At 36.0% G+C, this 25,408-nt stretch overlaps 6 protein-coding genes across 8 annotated transcripts; 1 reads left to right on the forward strand and 5 right to left on the reverse strand.

Annotated features, from left to right (window-relative positions):
- Positions 1-1,097: 1,097 nt before the first annotated feature.
- LOC111781592 (E3 ubiquitin-protein ligase RHA2A-like) lies at positions 1,098-1,847 on the reverse strand. The gene is made up of 2 exons (XM_023662277.1): positions 1,563-1,847; positions 1,098-1,373 (listed from the first exon to the last, which is right to left on the reverse strand). The coding sequence occupies exons 1-2, from the start codon at positions 1,794-1,796 to the stop codon at positions 1,098-1,100; spliced, it is 510 nt and encodes a 169-aa protein (XP_023518045.1). The 5' UTR covers positions 1,797-1,847.
- Positions 1,848-2,728: 881 nt separating this feature from the next.
- Positions 2,729-3,631, reverse strand: LOC111781593 (E3 ubiquitin-protein ligase RHA2A-like). Its single transcript, XM_023662278.1, has 2 exons — positions 3,194-3,631; positions 2,729-3,004 (listed from the first exon to the last, which is right to left on the reverse strand). The coding sequence occupies exons 1-2, from the start codon at positions 3,425-3,427 to the stop codon at positions 2,729-2,731; spliced, it is 510 nt and encodes a 169-aa protein (XP_023518046.1). The 5' UTR covers positions 3,428-3,631.
- Positions 3,632-4,957: 1,326 nt separating this feature from the next.
- LOC111781243 (FAD synthase-like) lies at positions 4,958-11,141 on the reverse strand. 3 transcript variants are annotated; one of them, XM_023661726.1, is made up of 17 exons: positions 10,972-11,141; positions 10,092-10,197; positions 9,621-9,666; positions 9,381-9,538; positions 9,173-9,290; positions 8,963-9,045; positions 8,703-8,762; positions 8,312-8,560; positions 7,779-7,875; positions 7,439-7,489; positions 7,266-7,346; positions 7,091-7,162; positions 6,960-7,022; positions 6,643-6,795; positions 5,630-5,687; positions 5,504-5,556; positions 4,958-5,421 (listed from the first exon to the last, which is right to left on the reverse strand). In XM_023661726.1, the coding sequence occupies exons 2-17, from the start codon at positions 10,190-10,192 to the stop codon at positions 5,326-5,328; spliced, it is 1,539 nt and encodes a 512-aa protein (XP_023517494.1). In that variant the 5' UTR covers positions 10,193-10,197; positions 10,972-11,141; the 3' UTR covers positions 4,958-5,325. The 3 variants fall into 3 exon arrangements, 2 of the variants coding, with proteins under 2 accessions (XP_023517494.1, XP_023517493.1); XM_023661725.1 differs by having other exon boundaries at positions 9,621-9,669; XR_002812961.1 differs by lacking the exons at positions 4,958-5,421; positions 5,504-5,556 and having other exon boundaries at positions 5,624-5,687; positions 6,944-7,022; positions 9,621-9,669.
- Positions 11,142-12,094: 953 nt separating this feature from the next.
- Positions 12,095-12,781, forward strand: LOC111781594. The gene has a single exon (XM_023662280.1). It carries the CDS (start codon positions 12,095-12,097, stop codon positions 12,779-12,781), a length of 687 nt encoding a protein of 228 aa, XP_023518048.1.
- Positions 12,782-13,139: 358 nt separating this feature from the next.
- On the reverse strand, positions 13,140-16,431 carry LOC111781244. Its single transcript, XM_023661727.1, has 3 exons — positions 16,269-16,431; positions 15,250-16,185; positions 13,140-13,826 (listed from the first exon to the last, which is right to left on the reverse strand). Exons 1-3 carry the CDS (start codon positions 16,275-16,277, stop codon positions 13,485-13,487), a joined length of 1,287 nt encoding a protein of 428 aa, XP_023517495.1. The 5' UTR covers positions 16,278-16,431; the 3' UTR covers positions 13,140-13,484.
- Positions 16,432-17,303: 872 nt separating this feature from the next.
- On the reverse strand, positions 17,304-20,517 carry LOC111781242 (probably inactive leucine-rich repeat receptor-like protein kinase At5g06940). Its single transcript, XM_023661724.1, has 2 exons — positions 18,003-20,517; positions 17,304-17,850 (listed from the first exon to the last, which is right to left on the reverse strand). The coding sequence occupies exons 1-2, from the start codon at positions 20,320-20,322 to the stop codon at positions 17,480-17,482; spliced, it is 2,691 nt and encodes an 896-aa protein (XP_023517492.1). The 5' UTR covers positions 20,323-20,517; the 3' UTR covers positions 17,304-17,479.
- Between the last annotated feature and the right edge of the window lie 4,891 nt (positions 20,518-25,408).

A 25,408-nucleotide genomic window follows, 5' to 3' on the forward strand; every position in this document is an offset into this window, starting at 1 on the left:
ATATATATATAATATTCACCATTTAAAGGAAGATTATTCACTTTCTTCGCTTCATTTGTGGAGGGCCCACACGCCCCTCTGACATGCATGGTAAATGGACATCCCTAGATATCTCATTTGATTAAGTTTCGTTAAATTATAAAATTTAGGCTTTAATTCACGTTAAATTGTGAATCCTCGCATATATATATATATATATATATATATATATATATATTCGTACTAATTTAACCCAAACTTTATAACATAATTAAATCCAAATCATCTCGACTAAATTGAAATTAAACTCAACTAATATAGACTAATTTAAAACGTTTAAAAACATCGAAATCAAATTGAAGTTGGTAAGTAATTGGTTGAAAATTAAATGGTAAGTCTAACCTATTTTCAAAAGCTAACTTAAAAATAATTAATCTAAATTTTGATGGTGAAAAAAGAAAAAGAAAAAAAAGTCATGAAGTAGGGGTAGAATGGGAATTTTTCCACCGCAAATACGTTAGATTTGAGAACGAGCTCGAGGTAGGCCACCGACAATGAAGCCCGAAGGATGATTGATATCGATATTTGAAATCGACATGTTGTTTTGATTTTTCAAATGCTATTTGCTAGGTCCCTAAAAAGGATATATTTTTTTTCTTTAAAAATAATAATTAGAGGATTAATTGTTTGATTTTTCTGCTTCACCTCCTTTTTGAAAATTTGTATTTCTTTTCACAATTATATTACAATAATTATAATATTTTAAAGAAATAATTAAACTTTTAGTTAAATAAAAAAAAAAAACTAATAATTTAAGTTTTAAAATATTGATAAAAAGAAAATAACAAATTAAATATTTTTATAAGAAGTAGAATTTATAAATTCAATTTTTAAAATAAAAAAAATGAAAAAGAATATTTCCAACAAAAAGAATTAGTGTTATTATTGTTAATGATGCTACAAGTAGCAGTGGGGGCATACACGTGTAAGCAGAGTAATTGCAAATGAGACCCTCAAAAAATGAGTAATTAAAATGAGACCCACAAGAAATGAGTAATTGCAAATGAGCCCCTCAAAAAATGAGTAATTAAAATGAGACCCACAAGAAATGAAGAATTTCACAATGGGGCTCTGCACAAGGGGCATGAACTGTTATGGTGTAGCCAGTTGAAGATGCATGACTCATGATACACATGCCCGCATTGCATCCTTATCACCTCCTCCCTCTTCTTCCCTTCGCCATTCCCATTTCCATTCCCATTCCCATTCAGTTCTTCCAAACAGATACTGCAATCCCCCATCTCTTCCCCATTCTCTTCCACTTTCTCCGTCACCGGCCGAGCTTCTTCCAGAATCGCCGTCTCCTCCCCCAGTGCATTGTCATTGCTCCATCCCTGGTACAATCCGTGGTTTTCTTCCGTCCAGGTGATCAGTCGGATGTAATCGAGCTCCAAGACCGTGTGGAAACTCGTCTCTCTGTTTCCGCCGGCTATTAGGATGGTGTACGACACGATGCGCTCAGCAATGACTTCGCGTACGGGGGAGCGGACGTTGAGTAAGGACAGCAACTGTGCGACGTAGACCTGGAGGAACACCGGATTATGGAGTTCCTGCAGACGGAGCGGGAACAGAAGATTCCTCAGTAGAATCGGTGCAGTTTCTTGAAGGTACGTAACTCCGGAGAGCGGAGAAACAGAGATCTCACGGCGGAAATAGCGCAGTTGGAGTTGCAGAACTTGATAGGGTTGCTCGCCGGAAGCGGCGGATGTGTAGCCGTAAATACGATACTGGATCGGTCTAGAGGTAACAAAAGACATTCTGAGGATCGAGTTTGGTACTGATTGGTAAGTGAGTTTTTGATTGTTGATTGTTGATTGTTNTAACCCAAACTTTATAACATAATTAAATCCAAATCATCTCGACTAAATTGAAATTAAACTCAACTAATATAGACTAATTTAAAACGTTTAAAAACATCGAAATCAAATTGAAGTTGGTAAGTAATTGGTTGAAAATTAAATGGTAAGTCTAACCTATTTTCAAAAGCTAACTTAAAAATAATTAATCTAAATTTTGATGGTGAAAAAAGAAAAAGAAAAAAAAGTCATGAAGTAGGGGTAGAATGGGAATTTTTCCACCGCAAATACGTTAGATTTGAGAACGAGCTCGAGGTAGGCCACCGACAATGAAGCCCGAAGGATGATTGATATCGATATTTGAAATCGACATGTTGTTTTGATTTTTCAAATGCTATTTGCTAGGTCCCTAAAAAGGATATATTTTTTTTCTTTAAAAATAATAATTAGAGGATTAATTGTTTGATTTTTCTGCTTCACCTCCTTTTTGAAAATTTGTATTTCTTTTCACAATTATATTACAATAATTATAATATTTTAAAGAAATAATTAAACTTTTAGTTAAATAAAAAAAAAAAACTAATAATTTAAGTTTTAAAATATTGATAAAAAGAAAATAACAAATTAAATATTTTTATAAGAAGTAGAATTTATAAATTCAATTTTTAAAATAAAAAAAATGAAAAAGAATATTTCCAACAAAAAGAATTAGTGTTATTATTGTTAATGATGCTACAAGTAGCAGTGGGGGCATACACGTGTAAGCAGAGTAATTGCAAATGAGACCCTCAAAAAATGAGTAATTAAAATGAGACCCACAAGAAATGAGTAATTGCAAATGAGCCCCTCAAAAAATGAGTAATTAAAATGAGACCCACAAGAAATGAAGAATTTCACAATGGGGCTCTGCACAAGGGGCATGAACTGTTATGGTGTAGCCAGTTGAAGATGCATGACTCATGATACACATGCCCGCATTGCATCCTTATCACCTCCTCCCTCTTCTTCCCTTCGCCATTCCCATTTCCATTCCCATTCCCATTCAGTTCTTCCAAACAGATACTGCAATCCCCCATCTCTTCCCCATTCTCTTCCACTTTCTCCGTCACCGGCCGAGCTTCTTCCAGAATCGCCGTCTCCTCCCCCAGTGCATTGTCATTGCTCCATCCCTGGTACAATCCGTGGTTTTCTTCCGTCCAGGTGATCAGTCGGATGTAATCGAGCTCCAAGACCGTGTGGAAACTCGTCTCTCTGTTTCCGCCGGCTATTAGGATGGTGTACGACACGATGCGCTCAGCAATGACTTCGCGTACGGGGGAGCGGACGTTGAGTAAGGACAGCAACTGTGCGACGTAGACCTGGAGGAACACCGGATTATGGAGTTCCTGCAGACGGAGCGGGAACAGAAGATTCCTCAGTAGAATCGGTGCAGTTTCTTGAAGGTACGTAACTCCGGAGAGCGGAGAAACAGAGATCTCACGGCGGAAATAGCGCAGTTGGAGTTGCAGAACTTGATAGGGTTGCTCGCCGGAAGCGGCGGATGTGTAGCCGTAAATACGATACTGGATCGGTCTAGAGGTAACAAAAGACATTCTGAGGATCGAGTTTGGTACTGATTGGTAAGTGAGTTTTTGATTGTTGATTGTTGATTGTTGATTGTTGATTGTTGATTTATAAGCTAAGAGGAAGTGTGTTTGATTATGGAAAATTTTAAGAATCGGCCGTCAGAATTACCGATTAGGAAAATTTTCTGCTTCTACTAATTTCCACGAGGTTCAAATTGTGGTTCCAACCTGTCGTCGTTTTTGGAAAGTTTTTTTCTATTTAGATTTCGATTTTAATTTTGATTTATAAGCCAAGGGGAAGTGTGTTTGATTATGGAAAATTTTCAGAATCGGCCGTTAGAATTACCGAATAATAAATTCTTCTTCTTCTTCTAATTTCCACGAGGTTCAAACCTGTCGTTGTTTATGGAAAGTTTTTGATTAACTATGAATATAACAAATTCACTGATTGCTTAATTGGTTACTGATTTCTTTAATTTAGTTAGGAGACCAACGGCACCAATTTGTTCTTCTGCTAGTTCATTGTTTTTTTTTTTTTTTTTTTTTTTTTTTTTTTTTTTTTTTTTTTTNTTTTGATGTTGAACTTATTTGTTACAACTTGACAAAATGATAAAAATAAATTAACAAAATTACAATGCATTTTCACTTCCTCTAAATTTCAACTACGGTTCATCATTTAGTTAATCATGGAAATTAAATTCAGTCAAGGGAGCAAAGTTCATGATTAAAATGGAATGGTATATGATCATCTTGCAAAAGGTTAATTTTCTCAATTAATAGATTTATAAGAAAAATTATAGAGTATTCGTATCAATTGTGTTATAAAAATAGACCATCTAGATTATTACTTGAATATGAATTGTGTTATAAGAACAAATTATTTAAGTTATTACTTGAATATGATCTTCACATATATCAACTATATACGATTCAAGTTTGATATAATAATTCATGTTTGATATAATAGTTTTGAATACTATTTAGGTCAAGTTTGATACGACAGTTTTGAATACTATTTAGGTTATTACAATATTTAGGTTAATTTGAATATGAATTGTGTTATAAGAATATTTTATGAATCGTGTTATAAGAAGAAACTATTTAGAATACATTTAGAATACTTCATGAATCGTGTTATAAGTAGAAACTATTTAAGTTATTACTTGAATATGATCTTCATGTATATCAACTATATACCGTTCAAGTTTGATATAATAGTTTTGAATTTTACACAATGAGTGAGTGGACCTTAATCTTGATTATTGTTCGATTTGGCCTTGGTCACTAGTCAACAATAAGGAGGGGGAGAACGTGGCATGCAAAACAAAAAAGAAATCATCTCGGATATTTAAGTTGGCACAGAGGATTTAGTTGTATTAAAATGCATGAACCGGGGGCATGCAGGACATGTGCTCCTCATGAGCCCGAGCATAGAGTCAGACATGACCTGAGGTTGAGGCTGATCGATCCAAACTCACCAACTCACCTCTTCTCCATATTCGGTAGTCCAGCCCTAGCCCTAGCCGTATTTATGACCGTAGACGAAAAGGTCAAAAGTTCAAATTTCTAACCAATAAATAATTATTTTTTATGTTGGAACAAATCATAGGATGATAGTAACTAACATCATTCAAACTCCAATATTGGGCTGTTTTACATTCCCTCCTGCCCAGAAAATAATAAAGAGTTGCCATTTTTATCATATAAGTCAATGACTGTAAATTGGATAGTTCCTTCGTCTTCCACGACTTTGCACGGTCACGATCCCGAGCTCTTTGTTGATCTTCTCTCCTTCCAGTTTTCGAAATCCTAGTCAAGTTCATTCCGCTTACACATTAAACCTTTGTCAAAGCTTCTGGTTTCCTGTGTGATATTGGTAATGCCTGCTGCTATTTGCTTGGTTGCAGCTTTCAAAATTTTAGCCTTCAGGTTTCTGGAGAATGTAAGTTGATTTCAGAGAATGCCCCGGGTTGGAACTTCTTGCTCAAGGCTTCTGTAGCTAATTGATTTCTTTCTTCATTCTGAAACCAAACTACCAAAATGTTACGATTTCGTTTGATTTTGTTTGAACGTTTAAGAGATGAGGAGACTACTAGTTAGTACCTTCCCTTGGAAACTTATAATAATCGGCCCGGATCTCGATTCTCGATAACATCCTTGACAGAACAAAGGAAATGGTTAGAATGAGATTGCAGAAGATATTTGGTTTAAACTAGTTGAAAGACTCACCAATGTGTATATCTGGGAATTCAAGACATAGTTTAGCCAGAGATGGAGCAATTTCTACCTGAATTATAAAAGAAAATATGGAGAGTTGGACACTAATGGAACCAGTAAATTGGTTGCAAAGAAAAAATGCATGAAATCTCTGTTTGATCAAATGGAATGAAACCGGGACTCGACGGTTATATACGAAATCGATATTATTCTATGTTTCAACATTTTTTTAATAGAAAAACATGTTTGGATGGAATGATGATAACAGTGTGAACATCATCTATGCCATATGCCATGTCCTAGTTATTCCAAACATCCTATGAAGAAACAGGATCTGTACTTCATGTCTAATGCCTGCAGTCTACCGAGGTGTCTTGAGTGGGTTCTATCAAACGGGTCCAAAATCTTACCAACTAAAACCAATTACCATCTTTTTCCATACTACAGATACGAGACATTAATTGTGAGATCTCACATTGGTTGGAGAGGAGAACAAAGCATATAAGGATGTGGAAACCTCTCCCTAGCAGACACGTTTTAAAACCTTGAGGGGGAGCCCAAAAAGGAAAGCCCATAGAGAACAATATCTGCTAGCGGTGGGCTTGGGCTGTTACAAATGGTATCAGAGTTAGTCACCGAGCGGTGTGCAAGCGAGGACACTAGCCCCCAAGGGGATGGATTGTGAGATCCCACATTGGTTGGAGAGGAGAACAAAGTATTCCTTATAAGGGTGTGGAAACCTCTCCCAAGCAAACACGTTTTAAAACCTTGAGGGGAAGCCCACAAGGGAAAGTCTAAAGAGGACAATATCTACTAGCGGTGGGACACATTCTAAAACTTTGAGGAGAAGCCCAGAAGGAAAAGTCCAAAGAGGACAATATCTACTAGTGGTGGGCTTGACGGCAATGTAGCTAATGACGCAAGAAATATTGATGTTATAGAAAGATTTGAGGCAACAATAACTCATAATAGAATATGGCCAAAGAAACAGTTGCGTGGAAAGAAAAGGAAAATTTGATACATACATCTGAAAGTTTTGTGGTCAAGTGCTTGGATTTATATGGTTCCATTAAGGGGAAGAGGTCACCAGTTCTCGTCAATTCAATCAAACAATCCCACTGCAAGTCCAGTTCCATTATGTTTGCTGCAGTAAGAACTATGACGTTGTGACACTTGATCTACAAGAGAGAGAATAGTTAACTACTGATATGAAGAAACAACACTGCAGAAATTATATCAGATAGATTCACATTTAAGGTAATTCAACACAACCGAAGACAAATTGTCTCTTGTACAATTAATGAGAGAAAAAAAAAACCCACACACATTCATCCAACCATACCAACGGGACCGACAACTTTTCGTGATGCAATAATTCGGTGATCCCTTCAGGCAATTGAGCCATCTGAAACGAAAACACCAGTTTATCACAAGAGAACTAAACCTAGACATCTATGTTCGGATCGAAATTACCTCATTTCGATCACCAGTACATTGCTCCCCTATAAGATGTCTGAGGTATTCTTCAAACTCTTCATCAGGAGCCTATTAAAGTTTCAGGACAAGCATATGTTGATTACCAATTGTCTAATTTAATTTCTATTCAACTATCCCAATTCAAAATTGTTAAAGAAATAAAACAACGCACCAGTCGAACGCCAAATGCCTTCGCAATACCTCCTAAAGTTGCATCCGAAAACAATGGACCTACTCCTCCATATATGAACACCTGCACTAATCAGCAATTAAAAGCACAGTCTAGATGCATCTAATAAGTCCATGACAATACTTCATAAACCCAAACCAAGATGAGGGGTTTACCATCTCATTGGATGACCTTCGTAACTCCACTTCTTCAGCAACGGAATCTATCTGATACGAGCAAAGGATGAAAGATTAACAAATGTCGATCCTCTTTTCTATTTGAGAAATTACAAATACGTTCGAGAGTTCATGATATCCATCTTTTTCTAAAACAGAAAATTTGTGTTGCCTACACATACATAGCAATTTACATTTAGTACCATTAGAAACGTACAGCCAATAATAATTTTATGATGTCTTCAATATTACGAAGTACGTCATTACATACAACGAATAATAGTTCAAGCAGGCGAGCTGATTAACGAAGAGTTAAAACTTTGTTGTTGTAGAAACTTACATCATTCCGAACTATAGAAGTATGTGATATAGACCAACCAATAGAATGCACCTTTCTACGCAGTGAGAGTCCCAATTGATCCTTAACAGTGCCGAAGCTGAGCTATGGGGCGGATAAAGAACAAGGAAAGGCTTCAACAAAAATAGTCAATAATATTCAAAACGAAACTGCACTTGGTTTTATATTTCTAAGAATGAAACATATGATAGATCACATAAAAATGAGGAACATAAATCACAAAACACGACGTACGAATATCCCAAGTCGAAAAAACACAAAAGTAATCCGTTTGAGAACAAGATTTCAAAACGGTGGGATGAAAAAAAACGAGTCAAAGGTTATATGGTTGGTTGAGTTTCATTATAACAGTTACAAAGGTTTACTTCCAAATATATTTACAAACAAAAATAAACATACTCAGAAAACAATTATAACAGTTACAAAGGTTTACTTCCAAATATATTTACAAACAAAAATAAAAATACTCAGAAAACAAATACATAATATTATAACGCAGTACAAACGAGACTTACAGGATTTCATCTCCAACAGCTATGACCGAAGCAGTGAGCATGCTTTGTTTCTGTAAATCCATATTGCTCGTACCATTACTTTTCGGATTTAGCACGGAAGGTGAAAACCTTTTTGCTCGCCCAGCTCGTTCAGATCTTCCATCTGAAAGCAAGTATGCAGGTCTAAATTTTTCCTTGCTTCCAGACGAATTACTAATGCACAACAACGCATTTGGAAGTGTATCATGTATACTCCCAATCGAAGTATATCTATAAAAAGAAAACGAAATAAATAACTTTTAATATCAAGGGAAAGATACGAAAAGAGTAATGGCATCACAAACAAACAAAACCCTTCAGCTACAACAGCAAGCACAATAACTATCATTCTGTATTTGCTTGGTATCATTACCCTTGATCATAAAGACTGCAGTACTGGACCTTGCAAGTTAATATGAATGCCCATACATCTCTGAGAAGAAGAAGAGGAGGAGAATGAGGAGAAAAATAACCAATAGTCATAGTAGAAAAGCAACTATTACGTTGAAAAGTGTACGTTCTGCACATCGCCATTATCCTCATAGATTGAGGAGTCAACTACAGAAAAGTTAGGCTGGGAACAATACTAAAAAATATATAAATAAGTAAAGGAGCATATAGTAACAACCACACCTATACGACCAATCCAAAATGGGATTCACTCTCATAAATGGTGGCCATCCAGGTGAACTAGGGGAAAACTGTTCTTGGCCAACCTGTTTATTTTGTGGGGCAAAAGAATATGAAAGACAAATTGGCCTTATTAGAACTTGAAATAAATGGTACAAAATTAAATAGCCACTATGAAATGCATAGCTTAACGAGAAAGAGCACGAACAATACCGCAGTAGGATCCCCAATGCGAACACCCAGGAAAATAGCTCTGATCGGTCTATTTTTTAATAGAGCCTCCAAGCCAGATTTGAAATCTGTCTGGATGATATCCATTACCAAGCCATAACTGTTATGTAAGAAAGAGTTGATTAGCAGTTAGCTAAAAGTGACCTATACATTCAATTCCCTAAAGTGAAATTAAAGGTGTTTCTCTTACTTAGTTGCCGTATCATAAGTAAACGAGTTAATTTCAGGAAAAGCAGAAGGACTTTCAAAATATATTATTCGAATAGGAAATTTCTCGAGTCCATCAACAGAACATCCTTCTTCCTCTTTGTGCAGGAAAAAGGCAGCTCGAAGAATGTGCAGTAAAACCTGCATATTCAATTTGCCATTGTAACCAATGAAGGAAAAAGGAACAAGTTAGATAAATAGAGAATTGGACATCAAAGCTTACAGTCGAATCTTTTCCACCATTGAAACTGAAGGCGACCTCTTCAGTACTGCTGATAATGCAAGTTCCAATATGTTACAACATGCAAGAAAAAAAAAAAAAAAAAAAAAAAAAAAAAAAAAAAAAAAAAAAAAAANAAAAAAAAAAAAAGAAACTTAGAAACAAAGGCCAATGTATGTTTCAAGAACGAACGAACGCTCCACCTGTCCATTTCCTATGTGATGAATCCCTTCAAGTAAATCATTTTCCCAAGTTCAACAAACAACTTTCACACTAAAACTACCAACAGTTACATAGGTGGAAGTGTAGTAATTCAAATAATTAGAAGGGTTTCATAAATTATGAGTTAAAGTCAAACATAAAGCTTACAATTTCACTTTTTAGAATCGAAAGGTTCAACGGAACCAACGACAACAAATAAAAATAAGAACATCCCACCAAACAACCATCAGAAATCCACAAAGAAGTACTTACGAATACAAAGCCAAAGCTCTCTTGACAACATAGATTGCATTATTGTACTTGGTCTTAAGCCTTCGATCGTTACAATTTCTGATTGCTTTGTCGATCTCCATGCCCTCTGTTACATTAAACTCATTTTACGTTACTTTCAATTGAGTGAAACTAAACACAAACGAGTCTAAAACAGTTTTTTCCACCTCTGGAAATCCCACAAGATGGCCAAAAATGGAGCGTTCGCTCGTTTCCAAACATATGCAACTTCTCTTAAATGAATTAAGCAAATGGACATTCATCAATTGAACTACAGAAACAATTAAGCAAATCTCCTAACTTCTGTATTTCGTGCAAAAAGGATGGGGAATCACACAATCATCTCTTTTTCTGGTGCAAACAGGCCAGAATCTTTTGGGGCTTTATTCTAGAATCGTTAAGGTGGCAGATTGCATCGATTCAACTCCAACCAAATCGATTTGGAAAAACAGAAGAAACACAGATGAAATTGAAATAGCATTATTCAAATGGAAGAAATCAATGAGAAAAACGGAGATTATACTGTTAATCAAAATAACTACTACAAGCAAGGAACTGAAAGCGAATTGGATAATCCTACTTCGACTGATTCTCTAATAAATAACGAAGAACGGATATGGAGAAAATTCCATGGCAGCAGAAATGAAATTTTCAGCCGAGATCAAAGAGGTATACAAATGCCGGTACATCCACGTTCGAATCGAACAGCCAAACATAAACAACGTCACAATTTTCCACAGCCTTTTTTCTTTTTGGTTACAATTCGGCCATTGTTACTAAATTCATAAAAACAACTGCTCCATTCTCTCATTAGACAAGTCCTAGTTTATGTTTTTCAAGTAAGAAGAAAGTTGAAGAATACCAGTAACAACAAGAGTAGAAAATCAGTGCAGAACCGAGCGGCAGCGACAGGAGAGTAGCGGCGGTGGCAGCAACAGAAGAGAGACGACGGCGGCGGCGACAAACTGCTGAAACGGAGGAGGAGACGGCGTGAAGAAGAAGAAGACGAAAGAGGACAGAGGTAGGTTTATCCCTTCGTTCATTTATTTTTATTTAATTTTAAAAACTGTGGCTGACTTTTTTTTTTTTATCATTAAAAATAATATTTATTTATTTTTATTTGTGCATCCCACGTAATTCTAGCAAATATAATAAAAATAATAATAATAGATAATGCTTTATTTATGTCATAATTCATGCTTTTTTTTTTTAGAGTAAATTTAAGTAAAAATAAGTTTCACATATAAAAGTATGTAATTATGTGGAAAAAAAAAAAGGTTGAATTTGTAGGGTTTTGTTTGATTTTGCGTAGAAGCTCGGAAGGGTATAAGTATCGATTTTAAACCTTTATTCAATTCTTCGATAGTTCGAGATGGGTGAAGTGAGACGTGTAACGTCAATAACTCATTAAATATCTGATGCTTTGATGAGACATCCGTAAAGAAAGATAATCTGTGAGATCTCACATCGATTAGAGAAGAGAACGAGTACCAGCGACAACGCTGGGTTCCAAAGGGAGTGAATTGTGAGATCTCATATCGATAAGAAGAATTTCATAATCCGTGAAAATTGGAACAAGAAGAAGAACAATTTCCTAATCGGTAATTCCAACGGCCGATTCTGAAAATTTTGCATAATCAAACACCATTTCCCTTGGCTTATAAATCAAAATTGAAAGAAAAAAATTACTTACGAATCAGTAACCAATCAGTGAATTTGTTATATTCATTATTAATCAAAAACTTTCCATAAACGATCACAGGTTGGAACCACAATTTGAACCTCGTCGAATTTAGTAGAAGAAGAAAATTTTCCTAATCGGTAATTCTAACGGCCGATTCTTAAAATTTTCCATAATCAAACACACTTCCTCTCAGCTTATAAATCAAAATCGAAATCGAAATCGAAATCAAAATCAAAATCAACAATCAACAATCAACAATCAAAAACTCACTTACCAATCAGTGCCAAACTCGATCCTCAGAATGTCTTTCATTACCTCTAGACCGATCCAGTATCGTATTTACGGCTACACATCCGCCGCTTCCGGCGAGCAACCCTACCAAGTTCTGCAACTCCAACTGCACTATATCCGCCGTGATATCTCTGTTTCTCCGCTCTCTGGAGTTACGTACCTTCAAGAAACTGCACCGATTCTACTAAGGAATCTTCTGTTCCCGCTCCCTCTGCAAGAACTCCATGATCCGGTGATTCTCCAGGTCTACGTCGCACAGTTGCTGTCCTTACTCAACGTCCGCTCCCCCGCATGCGAAGCCATTGCTGAGCGCATCGTGTCGTACACCATCCTAATGGCAGGCGGAAACAGAGAGACGAGTTTCCACACAGTCGTGGATCTCGATTTCATCCGACTGATCACCTGGATGGAAGAAAACCACGGATTGTTCCAGGGATGGAGCAATGGCAGTGCAGAGGGGGAGGAGACGGTGATTCTGGAAGAAGCTCGGCCGGTGACGGAGAAAGTGGAAGAGAATGGGGAAGAGATGGGGGATTGCAGTATCTGTTTGGAAGAACTGAATGGGAATGGGAATGGCGAAGGGAAGAAGAGGGAGGAGGTGATAAGGATGCAATGCGGGCATGTGTATCATGAGTCATGCATCTTCAACTGGCTACACCATAACAGTTCATGCCCCTTGTGCAGAGCCCCATTGTGAAATTCTTCATTTCTTGTGGGTCTCATTTTAATTACTCATTTTTTGAGGGGCTCATTTGCAATTACTCATTTCTTGTGGGTCCCATTTTAATTACTCATTTTTTGAGGGGCTCATTTGCAATTACTCGGCTTACATGTATATGCCCCCACTGCTACTTGTAGCATCATTAACACTAATAACACTAATTCTTTTTTTCTTTTGAAATCCCTTCCCATATTTGTTTTATTTGATTGTGTATAAAACTCAAAATATTTGTTTGAACACCTAGAGAGAGAAACCCGTCAGAGAGAAACTGAGATAGCTCGAGACTATGCCTTAAAATCATGTAGGTCACAATATTTCGTTAGTAATTATAGAGTTGACGTGAAGCTTTCGATATTATAGACCAAATATAAAGGTGAAAAAGTAAGCGGTTAACCTCTTAATCAGTTGAGCTATGTTCATGTTAGCATGTCCCTAGAATACACGATATCAAGTCGAATAATCATATGAATAGAACTGCATAAGAAAGAGCTAGGAAAGAAAGAAACTGACCCAGTGGATGTTAATATGGACTTGTTCTTTGCTAAAGCCAAGGCTGCTTCTGAAAATGAGAGACATTTCAAATGGTGTCAAAGTTTTATCTTTCAGCTTCATCTGAATCATTTCTTACTGCATTTGAACCGCTCTTCCTTTCTTCCGTTGCCTTAGAAGCATCGTTCGGTTATTCCGTTGTCTTGGAAGCATCCTCCGTTTCTTCCGAGGCCTTAGAAGCATCGTTCGGTTCTTCAGTTGTTACACTAGACATAGCATGTCTTTCCTGAATTATAATAGATGCGTCGTCCTTCGTTTCTTCTGTTGCATTAGGCACGCCCTTCTTTTCGTCCGTTACATTAGACTTGTCCTTCTCTTCATCCGTTTCACTAGACGCATCGTCCTTCACTTCTTCAGTGTCCTCCTTCGTGCCGATGGCTACTAATGGTCCTAGCTTAGAATCCAGTTCTTTGATTTTCGAGGTTAATAATCTCAGATTTTGGAGCCCTCTAAGGTAGTCAAGTGATGATGCCTGGGGAAGAATCATTAGAACTGTAATTAGAATAGACAAGAAGATACAAGTAATTGATGATAATGCAGCTTAATCTATTCTCAACTTAACAGGCTTATTACCAAAGATCGAACAATTTGAAGTTTCTATCAAAGGTTGAATCCCCCTTCCTCTCAACTCGTTAACCTTTGTCCAGAAAACAAAGACATGGGGAGAAAGCTCACTAGCTATATATTTTCCCTTTATACCTTATCCAAAGATCATTGGATTTCATAATTCAGGATGTTCTAAGTGTGAGATCCTACGCATTAGTTGGAGAGGAGACAAAACATTCCTTATAAGGGTGTAGAAACCTCTCCCTAGTGGACGCGTTTTAAAACCTTGAGGAGAAGTTCAGAAAGAAAAGTCTAAATAGGACAATATCTACTAGCAGTGGGCTTGAGCTGTTACACTAAGCATGTATGATTCATAAGCATGTATGATTCATCTAACATCTTATGCAAATTGAAAATAGTATGTGGAAAATTACAGAGAAAGCCACACCAGAATAATGAATCACATCGATTAACAAATAGTTTCATAGCATAATACCCATTCAGTTATCTCGAAGTTTTCCATATAGATAGGAAATGCTTGCATCATTCATAGTATTTCTGAGGTTATACCAAGATTTGGGCAGCCAAAGAAAATCAGCAATTAACAAATCAAGCTTACACATTCGAGTAGCAAAAGAATATCATTTCATATATTCGATATGGTATGACAGAAGTCGTTAAATAATAGATTGTAACATCTCAAGTCCACCGCTAACAGATATTGTTCTCTTTGAGCTTTCCCTTTCAAGTTTCCTCTCAAGGTTTTTAAAACGCGTCTACTAGGGAAAGGTTTTCACACCCTTATAAATAGTATTTCATTCTCCTCTCCAACCGATGTGGGATCTCATGATCCACCCCCCTTTGGGGCCAACGTCCTCGCTGGCACTCGTTCCCTTCTCCAATCGATGTGGGACCTCCAATCCACCCCCTTCGAGGCTCAGACTCCTCGCTGGCACACCACCTCGTGATCACCCCCTTCAGGGCTCAGCCTCACTGGTACATCGCCCAGTGTCTGGCTCTGATACCATTTGTAACATCCCAAGCCCACCGATAACAGATATTGTCCTCTTTGGGCTTTCTCTTTCGGACTTCCCCTCAACATTTTTAAAACGTGTCTGCTAGGGAGAGGTTTCCACACCCTTATAAATGGTGTTTCTTATAAATGGTGTTTCTTATAAATGGTGTTTCGTTCTCCTCCCCAACCGATGTGGGATCTCAAATAGATAATGAACACATTTCATATCAACTCACACTTTGATATATGCACACTTTGGTGTCCATTGATTCAGCAAAAATAGAAGCCCATTTAAGAATTATAAATGAATTCAAACAAAGCTGTAACACCTCACCTCTTCAAGCTGTTGCCGTCTATGTTTAAGAGTCTCTTCATTTGCTTCCTTGTGTACAGAGTGAAGAACAAGCAGCAAATGAGAATCAAAACTCTCTGAACAATGCTGCGATATCAAACTGTAAGGAACAGGGGATTGACAACCCAAATTATGGAAGGGGCAGTTCACAAGCTTCATAGGACAAACAGTTATGCAATGGCGATCCATTTCGCGTCTCATAATGAAGGCAGAACACATCTGTTCACATAGAATTATCTTGAAGGGGCAAATTGAATCATGCTGTTCTGCGTTGTTTGCACAAAATGTAGCACAGCAGCCTTCATTTGTGCAGATTAGAGACCTAAATCCACAGTTTACAACATGTTCAGCTAACTCTTCTACAGAGTGAAATTTCTGGTCACAATGAAACTCGTTCTTAAAATCTACATTCTTAAGCAGAACTTGAGCAATTGCTTCCCTCCTATCAAGCGGCCAAAAACCATTAACATCCATTTCTTGAACAAAATCATCTATCTTATCCTCTCTTTTCTCACTTAGAACCCATCCCGAAACTCTACTAAACAAATTTCTCTTCGTAGCAGCAAAATCCTCAACAAAATCAGAGATAATATCGTAGGGATGATCAGATACCTCAGCATCCGGAGCATTATCCAAAATTATGGATTCCGCAACACAAATTTCGCTCCTCATAGTAATATAATCCACCATTTCTTTCCTCATTTCAGCAGCCACGGAACCAGGGGTTCGAAAGATATCGCCACTCGTGTTATCGACGCACGCGGTTGACAATCCAGGAAGGAGAACCTGAGCGAGTTTATGAACAAGTTCCGCATCGCAAAGCTCGCAGTGAATCAAAGGCTCGTTGATCTCTTCATCTTCAATCTTCTCCAGTACGACTTCTTTGTCCGTCATCGGAAGATCCACATTTGGAGTTTCCTGCAACACAAACATAATTCTTCACTGTTCAAACCGTGAAATTCGGGGAAGAAATTCAACCTTATGCATCTCCAGAAGAATACCAAATTCATTTCCTCGAGGCAAAGAAAACAACAAAAACCCTTCTTCTTCTTCTACTACTTCTTGATTTTGACTGTGAATCCGTTTGGAGAAGAGAGAAAGGGAAAAAATTCTTGAATTTCAGATTTCAATGGCGGGTTAGATTGGGTCAAGAGAACGTAGCGTTTTTTGAAAGGTTCTCAGATAAAAAAAAAATTTATAAAATAATAAATAAATAAATAACATAAAATCTTTTTTTATTATTATTATTTAAGTATAAATTTGCAATTTTTATTTATGATGAATTATTGGGCTGCTAAAAATTAAAAAAAAAATAATAATAATTAAAAAAAACTCCCATTTGCACTAATTTGACTTGAATTATGAAAAAAAGAAATTTGTGACTATATAAACAATTTATAATTTATGGAATTTTTTAAAGAGATTAAAAATGGACCAATTCAAATATGTACCCATTGATCGTGACTAATATTTTTGTTTATAACAAGATCGTGTACGCAATATTGATTTATTATTTGAATTTAGTAGAAGTGTTCGTGAGTCCGATTGAGTTAAATTGAGATATTTTTAAATCTAATCTAACCTAGCTGTTCGGGTTATAAATTTTTTTAACTCAAACAATACTTATAAATAATAAATCCAACCCAATCCAATCCACTCTAAATTTTTTGGGTTGGATTGGTTCGAATTTTTATATATATAACTCAACTCTTCGAGTCCTTCATTATATATATATATTATAAAATGTCAATTAATAAAGAAAAAGGAGTGGTTGGTTGGAAAATATATAATAAAAAAATAAATATATATAATTGTATCGTTATATATATATATATATATATATTTAAATTAACAGTTGAACTCAACTCACGAACAAATCCAATTATAAATTTTTCATTTAAATCCAACCCAACCTAATTATGTTAATAATCCAATCCAAACTATACGAATTTGGTTGAGTTGTCCGAGTTTTCTGAGTCATCTAGTGTTTTGAACCGTCCTAGAATCTAGTTCATCGTATAAAATATATATATAAATAAAAAAAATCTTGAAAGATGCTTCTTCTTAAACTCCCAATCAATTACATTACACCAAAATTTAAGCATCTATCTGAAAATAAAACTTAGAACAAAATCTTGTATTTACTACCATACCACATGTCCCAAACATTGCAATCTCTCAACCAAAAACTCTCCTACAAACATGGGTGTCTTCAGCTCGAAACTGATTCATCCTCCGCAGCCGAGGGGGCTACGTCGTGGAGGTTTGTCGTCGAGTCGATCAGTTGAAGAGCCTTGGAGACTTCCAGCATCGATGGTCGTTTTTCGGGCATCATGGAAGTGCATTGAAGGGCAATGTCCAGAGCTTCCAGCATCTGTCGTTGGGATTGCTCCGACACGCTCGGGTCCAGGACTTGGGAAGCTCCATTGGCTATGTTCACCTTCCTTCTAACCCACTGGACGACATCGAGGGAGTCGGTCGATTCCGATCGCTCGGCTTGTCTCCCGGTCACCAGTTCTAGCAACACGACACCAAAGCTGTACACATCCATTTGCTCTGTCGCTTTTTTGTTGTACTTATACTCTGCATCCAAATGATGGAATGAAATAAGCCATACTAACAACATATTCAATAAACTCGAGTAAGTTCGGTTGAGCGCGAAAGAAACTTGATTGATTCTTCAGATTATCGAGTATTTCGAACTCCATAGTTCCCGATCATAAAGTTTTGCGTACCTGGTGCAATATAGCAGGAATGAGCAGATTCCGAAGCCACAGTCGAGTGAAATGCCGATTCTCCAACGATCTGGTGAAGAGCGAAATCCGTGAGCTTCGGGACAAAGTCAGCATCCAATAGAATGTTCGACGATTTGACGTTTCGATGAAGCAAATGTGGGACACAGTCCTTGTGAAGGTAAGCTAGTCCTTGAGCAACCTCAATGGCGATTCTCAGTCTCACATTCCAACTCAGACAAGAATCATTTCTGCAAATCAAGTCAGCCAAGCTTTTTTTGTGTAAGAATTCATAGATCAAAAAAATGGCATCATCAGAGTAGCAAAACCCCAGAATTTTGATGATGTTCTTGTGCCTGATCTTGGCCAACGTCTCGACCTCGGCTTTCAACGATTTCCACGAACGACTCCCAAAGTTAACCAGCTTCTTAACGACAATCAGTTCACGGCTCGGCAAGCTTAAAACGAACACTCGGCCAAAAGCTCCTCCATGTCCTTGTGCAGTTTTCTCATTCATACCCATGATCAACTCATGTTCACTGATTCTAAGAGGGTAAAAGTAGACCGAGTGCCAGTTATCGACACGGGATTTCGACTTGAACGACCGGTAATACAGAAAGAAACCAGCAGCTAAGCTCATAACTCCTAGAACACAAGCTATAGAGATGAGAGCACATGTCATTTTCTTAAGTCCAGACACATGGTTTGTTGAATGGCTTTGAGAACAAGGAGTTTGCAAACCAGGGCCACAAAGATCAGGATTTCCTTGCAGAAACGAAGCAGGTAGCCCCGAAATCAAAGAGAACGGAACAGCACCCGATAGTTGATTGAACGAAACATTAAACAGCGCGAGCTTTAAGTTTTCGAGTCCTCGAGGGATCGAACCAGTGAGATTGTTATCAGAAAGATCAAGATAAGTTAATACAGGTAGATCAGCAAGGGAAGTAGGTATTACTCCAGTAAAACTATTGCCTGCTAAGGACAAAGAGACAAGTTTCTTGCAGTTCTTCAGCTCGGGAATCCGTCCCGAAAGAGAATTACGGGACAGATTAATGATACTCATCAAAGGCGAATCACAGAAGTTCAATGGCAATTCACCATAAAAAAGGTTGAGCGACGCGGAGAATCGGTATAAGCTTCGAATCGACCCGAGTCCTCGAGGTATCTTACTCGAAAAACTATTGTTATCAAGCTGAACTTGCTCAAGATGAGCAGCCATTGATATAGACTCAGGAATTTCACCAGAGAAACCATTGTTTTCAGCTCTAATGAGCTTAATCTTAGGCAATGACCACAATGATTTAGGAAAATCCCCTGAAAACCCATTGTTCTGAACTTCAAACCTCTCAAGATTCAAGCATTTATTCAAGGAATCAGGCAAGGTTCCAGTGAAAAAATTGGTATGAACACTAAGACTCACAAGAGATTTTCCACTACAAAAACCATTTGGGAAAGATCCCATGAGCTTATTCAAAGAAACATCAAAGAACACCAAATTATTCAGAGAAGAACCCATCATTTCAGGGAGTTTTCCAGTGAGATTGTTCTGAGAAAGATCCAAAACAGATAAACTACTCAAATCCAACAAAGAAGAAGGGATTTCGCCATGGAAACCAGAGCTTTGAAGCCATAGCTCTTGAAGCTTCACAAGCTTCCCAATCTCATTAGGAATATCACTCATCAGATAAGAATTTTCAGACAAATCAAGAACGGTAAGTTCAGTAAGATTATGAAAGATAACAGAAGGAACTCTACCAGAAATCAAGTTGCTTCTTAGATTCAGAACTTGAAGATTCTTCAAAGCCCCAATGCCCTCAGGGATTTTCCCCTCGATATGATTCTTCGCAAAATCAAGAACAATCAAAGAACGAAACAGAGAAATCTGATCGGGGATCGTCCCCCAAATGAGATTGTTACTCAGATTCAAAGTCTCCAACGAACTGCACTGCGAGAGATGAAGAGGAATCGGCTGATTGAACTGATTATCCGCAAGATTAAGATGAACCAAACGAGGGAGCTCACAAATGGAAGATGAAATTTCGCCGGAGAGATTCAAACCCTGAAGATTAATGGCGGAAACCGAAAGCGAAGAAGGCGATGACGAACTCACACAAGAAATCCCAGTCCAGTTACAGAAATGGATCGGCCAAGAAGAAGAAGAAGAAGAAGAAGAAGAAGAAACCCAGTTCGAGAGAGAGTTCGTCAAATCATCAATGGAAGATTTGAAGGCCAAAAGGGTCGATTCCTCAGACGAAAAAGAACCCAAAACGAAGAAAGCAAAGGCTAAGGATATCAACAATGGCGGTCTGAAAGGGGACGCCATGGGAGGGAGTGACAGTGAGCTCGGATTTTCAGTACTCCATTTTTATATGAATGGAGAGATGAACTTTTTGGAAAAAGGCTCAAATCTTTAAATTCGGGGCAAATTCTTTATCGAGAAAAGGATCATCGGGGAGAGAATTTGAGTTTGGATTAAGAATTAGAAAAACAAAAAGTGAGGAACAGATTCATATAATAAAATGGATGATTTGAATCACGGGAGAGAGTTTTGGCCAATAAATGACAAAAAAAACTTGCACCGTTCTCCTTCTTTCTTCCTGCATGGCGTTCTATATTAACAAGGTGCACATTCTTTTTCGACCACTCAATCATAAGAACTATAATACATGTCTAAACGACCCGTGTTGATCTGTAGGTCTGTGAGAATAGTTTTCGTAGTTATGTAGTAAGAAAAAACTCAAAATGAATAGGTAATGTAGCCATGTAGCACGAGACGTAGGAAGAATGTCTAGACCATAAAGTATCAAATTCAGATCGAACAACTCAACTCAACCCTTATGAACTCTACAGGGGTTGCTCGAGTCACCAATCCAACTAACCTAAAAATTGTTTATAAAAATAGTAAAAAAGTTGAATAATGAAGAAAGGGTGTTTGAATTTTGTTTTTTACTTTCAAATTATGTTACGATGAGCTAAGCAAAAAGAATCCCAAGTGAAATTATTAACAAAAGGAAAATAATTGAGACCACGACCTTTTACCCACTCATACTTTTAACTCATTTACGATTCAAAAATAAAAGTAAATATATGAATCGATAATTTGATTATTTTCGACTATTCATCCTAAATTATCGGGTTAAATTTTTTTTCGATTCAAGTTGTCCGGTTTATGAGTTAACATTTTTTTTATGAGGTCAACTCCACTAACTCGAGAAGAGAGTTGCAACTCAATCCAACCCTACCTTTCTTCTGTTTATAACCTATGTATGGCAGTCTGTAACTCCTTGTAAATATTTTATAATTGAACTTATTTTAATTGTTTATATACCATATATTTGGATAATTATGAATTAAAAAAAAAATAATGATTCAACCATCATAATCGAAAATACCAGGTTGGATTGTAAACTCTTTTTGGGCAGCTCGAGTGACCAACCTAACGCCCTGAAATTTCGAGTTGAAAGATTTTGTTCGAACTCATTTATTTATAAATATTTTTTTTTTTATTGAAAAATCATAACAAAATTTCTAAACTTTTCTTTTTTAAAAATGAATAAATTTTATAACAAAAAAAAAATAATAATAATAATAATAAAACAAAATCAAATGAATCGAAATTCGAATGATAATTTTTAGTCAAATTATATGATAATGACATTTCGAAATCTAGATTCGACACCTAACGGCCGGATATTTCTATTCAACGTAATCACGTTACTTACTTTCCACTTCTAAGAATGCACAGTCTTTTCAATATGTTTTGTCTTCACTTACGTGCATCTCTAGAAAATTCTCATAAGGTCACCGAACATAGGATTGCTTCAAACAAAGTATGAAGTTCTTATGATCGAGCCACCGAGAAGGTTTATAGTCTTAGGTTCAAATTTCATTCTCGAATGGGTTTCGACATGTGATACTTCACTTCACATCGGCCATACATGCACATGGACCCATTAGGCAAATACCTTGTTTTCGTAAACCTTAAGGCTGCATATATGCCTACACACTCTCGCTCAACTAAACCCCAGGTAGAAATAAGATCTAAAATCATTCTTATAAGTACACATATGTATAAACGTAGAACGAGAAGTAATCAATGCCAATGCATACACAACATGCATGTCTCTCATAAAAATCATAACATACATTTTCTACGAGACTCAAACTCTGAAGGTAAACCAATGTCACAATCTTAATAATAGATTTAAAAAAAAGTTGTTTTTTTTAAGATAAGTTTTTTTTTTTACGCCAGGTTCAAACTTCTGGCTTCTTGATTTATAATATATACTTTCGCCAATTAAATGATATATTTACTAATGAAAGTTTGATTATAATTTAAAGATATTTGATACATTTTTAACCGTTAACAGGATGGTTAAATTTATTTATATGGATTAAATATATATATTTTGTAACAATAATAAAAAAAAATAGTAAATATAAAATGAATAAATAATTAGAAAAAGAAAAGGAGAGAGAAAGAGGTATGAGACTGGCAGGGAATGTGAAAAAAGGTTAAGCACAGTAAATAAAAGTGACGAAACAGTAAAAAGGAAAAGAAACGGCCGGCAGTTCAGCTTTTGGGAACGTTGACCTTTTTAACTGCTGCAGTGATTGTAATTTTACTGCTACCATTGAGGTTAAAAGTAAAAACCTGCAGTTACCGGCGAAGATCTTGGTAAAAAGCTGTCTGCGTCGAGATTCCTTCCCTATCTCCCCACGTTAATTTAATCCATTTATTGCTCACTTTCAATTATTTAAATTTTAAATTTTGTATTTAATAATTATTTGCATTGATTTTTTCCCTATAATTTAATATTTCGTAATTAACCGCCGTAATTAAGTTTGCTATATATGTACGTAGCATGAACACATGGAACACATCATGAACTTCGGAGTTAAAACATATTTGAACAACTTCGTATAATATATTTATTAACGATAACAAATTTATAAAAATTATTTTCATCTGCTTACGTCCTCCAATGACTAACTATTTAATAGCAATACCATCTCATCTAATAAATAACGAGGAGTTAGCAGATGACATAGCATAACCCGAGGTATGAAACTGTGAGATGAATCTTTATGTGAAACTCGAGGAAGGCAATATCTACACAAAAATTACTTCAATGTATTCAGATTGATACCATTTATAATGGGTTGAAGAGAATATCAATTAATAGCTCTCAATGGATAGACGTGAGAAGTTTTATCATCTTTAAGTATCGAGATAGCTTCGATGTCAAGCATGTTGAAAATTATATCAGTAGGAAATATGAATCGGAATGCTGCAGTAGTAAATCATGTCATAGTCTTGTCTGGACAATCCCGTTTTTTATCACACTATATNTTCGTAAACCTTAAGGCTGCATATATGCCTACACACTCTCGCTCAACTAAACCCCAGGTAGAAATAAGATCTAAAATCATTCTTATAAGTACACATATGTATAAACGTAGAACGAGAAGTAATCAATGCCAATGCATACACAACATGCATGTCTCTCATAAAAATCATAACATACATTTTCTACGAGACTCAAACTCTGAAGGTAAACCAATGTCACAATCTTAATAATAGATTTAAAAAAAAGTTGTTTTTTTTAAGATAAGTTTTTTTTTTTACGCCAGGTTCAAACTTCTGGCTTCTTGATTTATAATATATACTTTCGCCAATTAAATGATATATTTACTAATGAAAGTTTGATTATAATTTAAAGATATTTGATACATTTTTAACCGTTAACAGGATGGTTAAATTTATTTATATGGATTAAATATATATATTTTGTAACAATAATAAAAAAAAATAGTAAATATAAAATGAATAAATAATTAGAAAAAGAAAAGGAGAGAGAAAGAGGTATGAGACTGGCAGGGAATGTGAAAAAAGGTTAAGCACAGTAAATAAAAGTGACGAAACAGTAAAAAGGAAAAGAAACGGCCGGCAGTTCAGCTTTTGGGAACGTTGACCTTTTTAACTGCTGCAGTGATTGTAATTTTACTGCTACCATTGAGGTTAAAAGTAAAAACCTGCAGTTACCGGCGAAGATCTTGGTAAAAAGCTGTCTGCGTCGAGATTCCTTCCCTATCTCCCCACGTTAATTTAATCCATTTATTGCTCACTTTCAATTATTTAAATTTTAAATTTTGTATTTAATAATTATTTGCATTGATTTTTTCCCTATAATTTAATATTTCGTAATTAACCGCCGTAATTAAGTTTGCTATATATGTACGTAGCATGAACACATGGAACACATCATGAACTTCGGAGTTAAAACATATTTGAACAACTTCGTATAATATATTTATTAACGATAACAAATTTATAAAAATTATTTTCATCTGCTTACGTCCTCCAATGACTAACTATTTAATAGCAATACCATCTCATCTAATAAATAACGAGGAGTTAGCAGATGACATAGCATAACCCGAGGTATGAAACTGTGAGATGAATCTTTATGTGAAACTCGAGGAAGGCAATATCTACACAAAAATTACTTCAATGTATTCAGATTGATACCATTTATAATGGGTTGAAGAGAATATCAATTAATAGCTCTCAATGGATAGACGTGAGAAGTTTTATCATCTTTAAGTATCGAGATAGCTTCGATGTCAAGCATGTTGAAAATTATATCAGTAGGAAATATGAATCGGAATGCTGCAGTAGTAAATCATGTCATAGTCTTGTCTGGACAATCCCGTTTTTTATCACACTATATTAAAAAATGGTTTTATTAATTATAAATATAGGTTTTTATTATATATTTAGAAGATTCTCAATTTTAAAATAATTTTTGGATTATATCTCAAGTTTTTCATTAAAAAAATAGTTTGTAAATTAATCTAATTATTAAGTTTTTTTTTTTTTTTTTNAATTAATTTTATTAAAAAAGCATTTTTTTTTTTTTTCTAAAATTATTCAGATTTATGCATTCCCTTTCTGCGCCTAATTTTTGTTTGGACGTGCCGCACTCTAACTTCCATTTACCAAACTGGGCCCGATTGTGGGCCCGATCATGGGCCATAATAGTCTTTTCAGTCACCCAAATCTCGGCCCATATCTTCAATGGGCCCTTACAACTTCTTTTTCTCTTTTTCTTTTGAATTATCTATGAAAATTTGGAAAATGACAATAAATCTAATTTTTTTTATTACGAAAATTTATTTATTTATTTTTAATTAAAATAAATATCGAATAAGTGACCTCACTGCGAGAATTCGAAAATGCAAGCACGTGCAATTATGTTGGAGGTTGAGATCTTTCTTTTGATGGACGTATCACCAAATGTGATCATACCGTCACAAATGCATAAGGGGCCATATCGCCACTCTGCCTCCTGACCATATTGTCAAGTTTTCAAAAGTCTAGTCATGGTCATATCGCCACTCTCCCT

This window comes from Cucurbita pepo, chromosome LG19 (genome assembly GCF_002806865.2).
Source record: "Cucurbita pepo subsp. pepo cultivar mu-cu-16 chromosome LG19, ASM280686v2, whole genome shotgun sequence".
Lineage (NCBI taxonomy): Eukaryota > Viridiplantae > Streptophyta > Magnoliopsida > Cucurbitales > Cucurbitaceae > Cucurbita > Cucurbita pepo.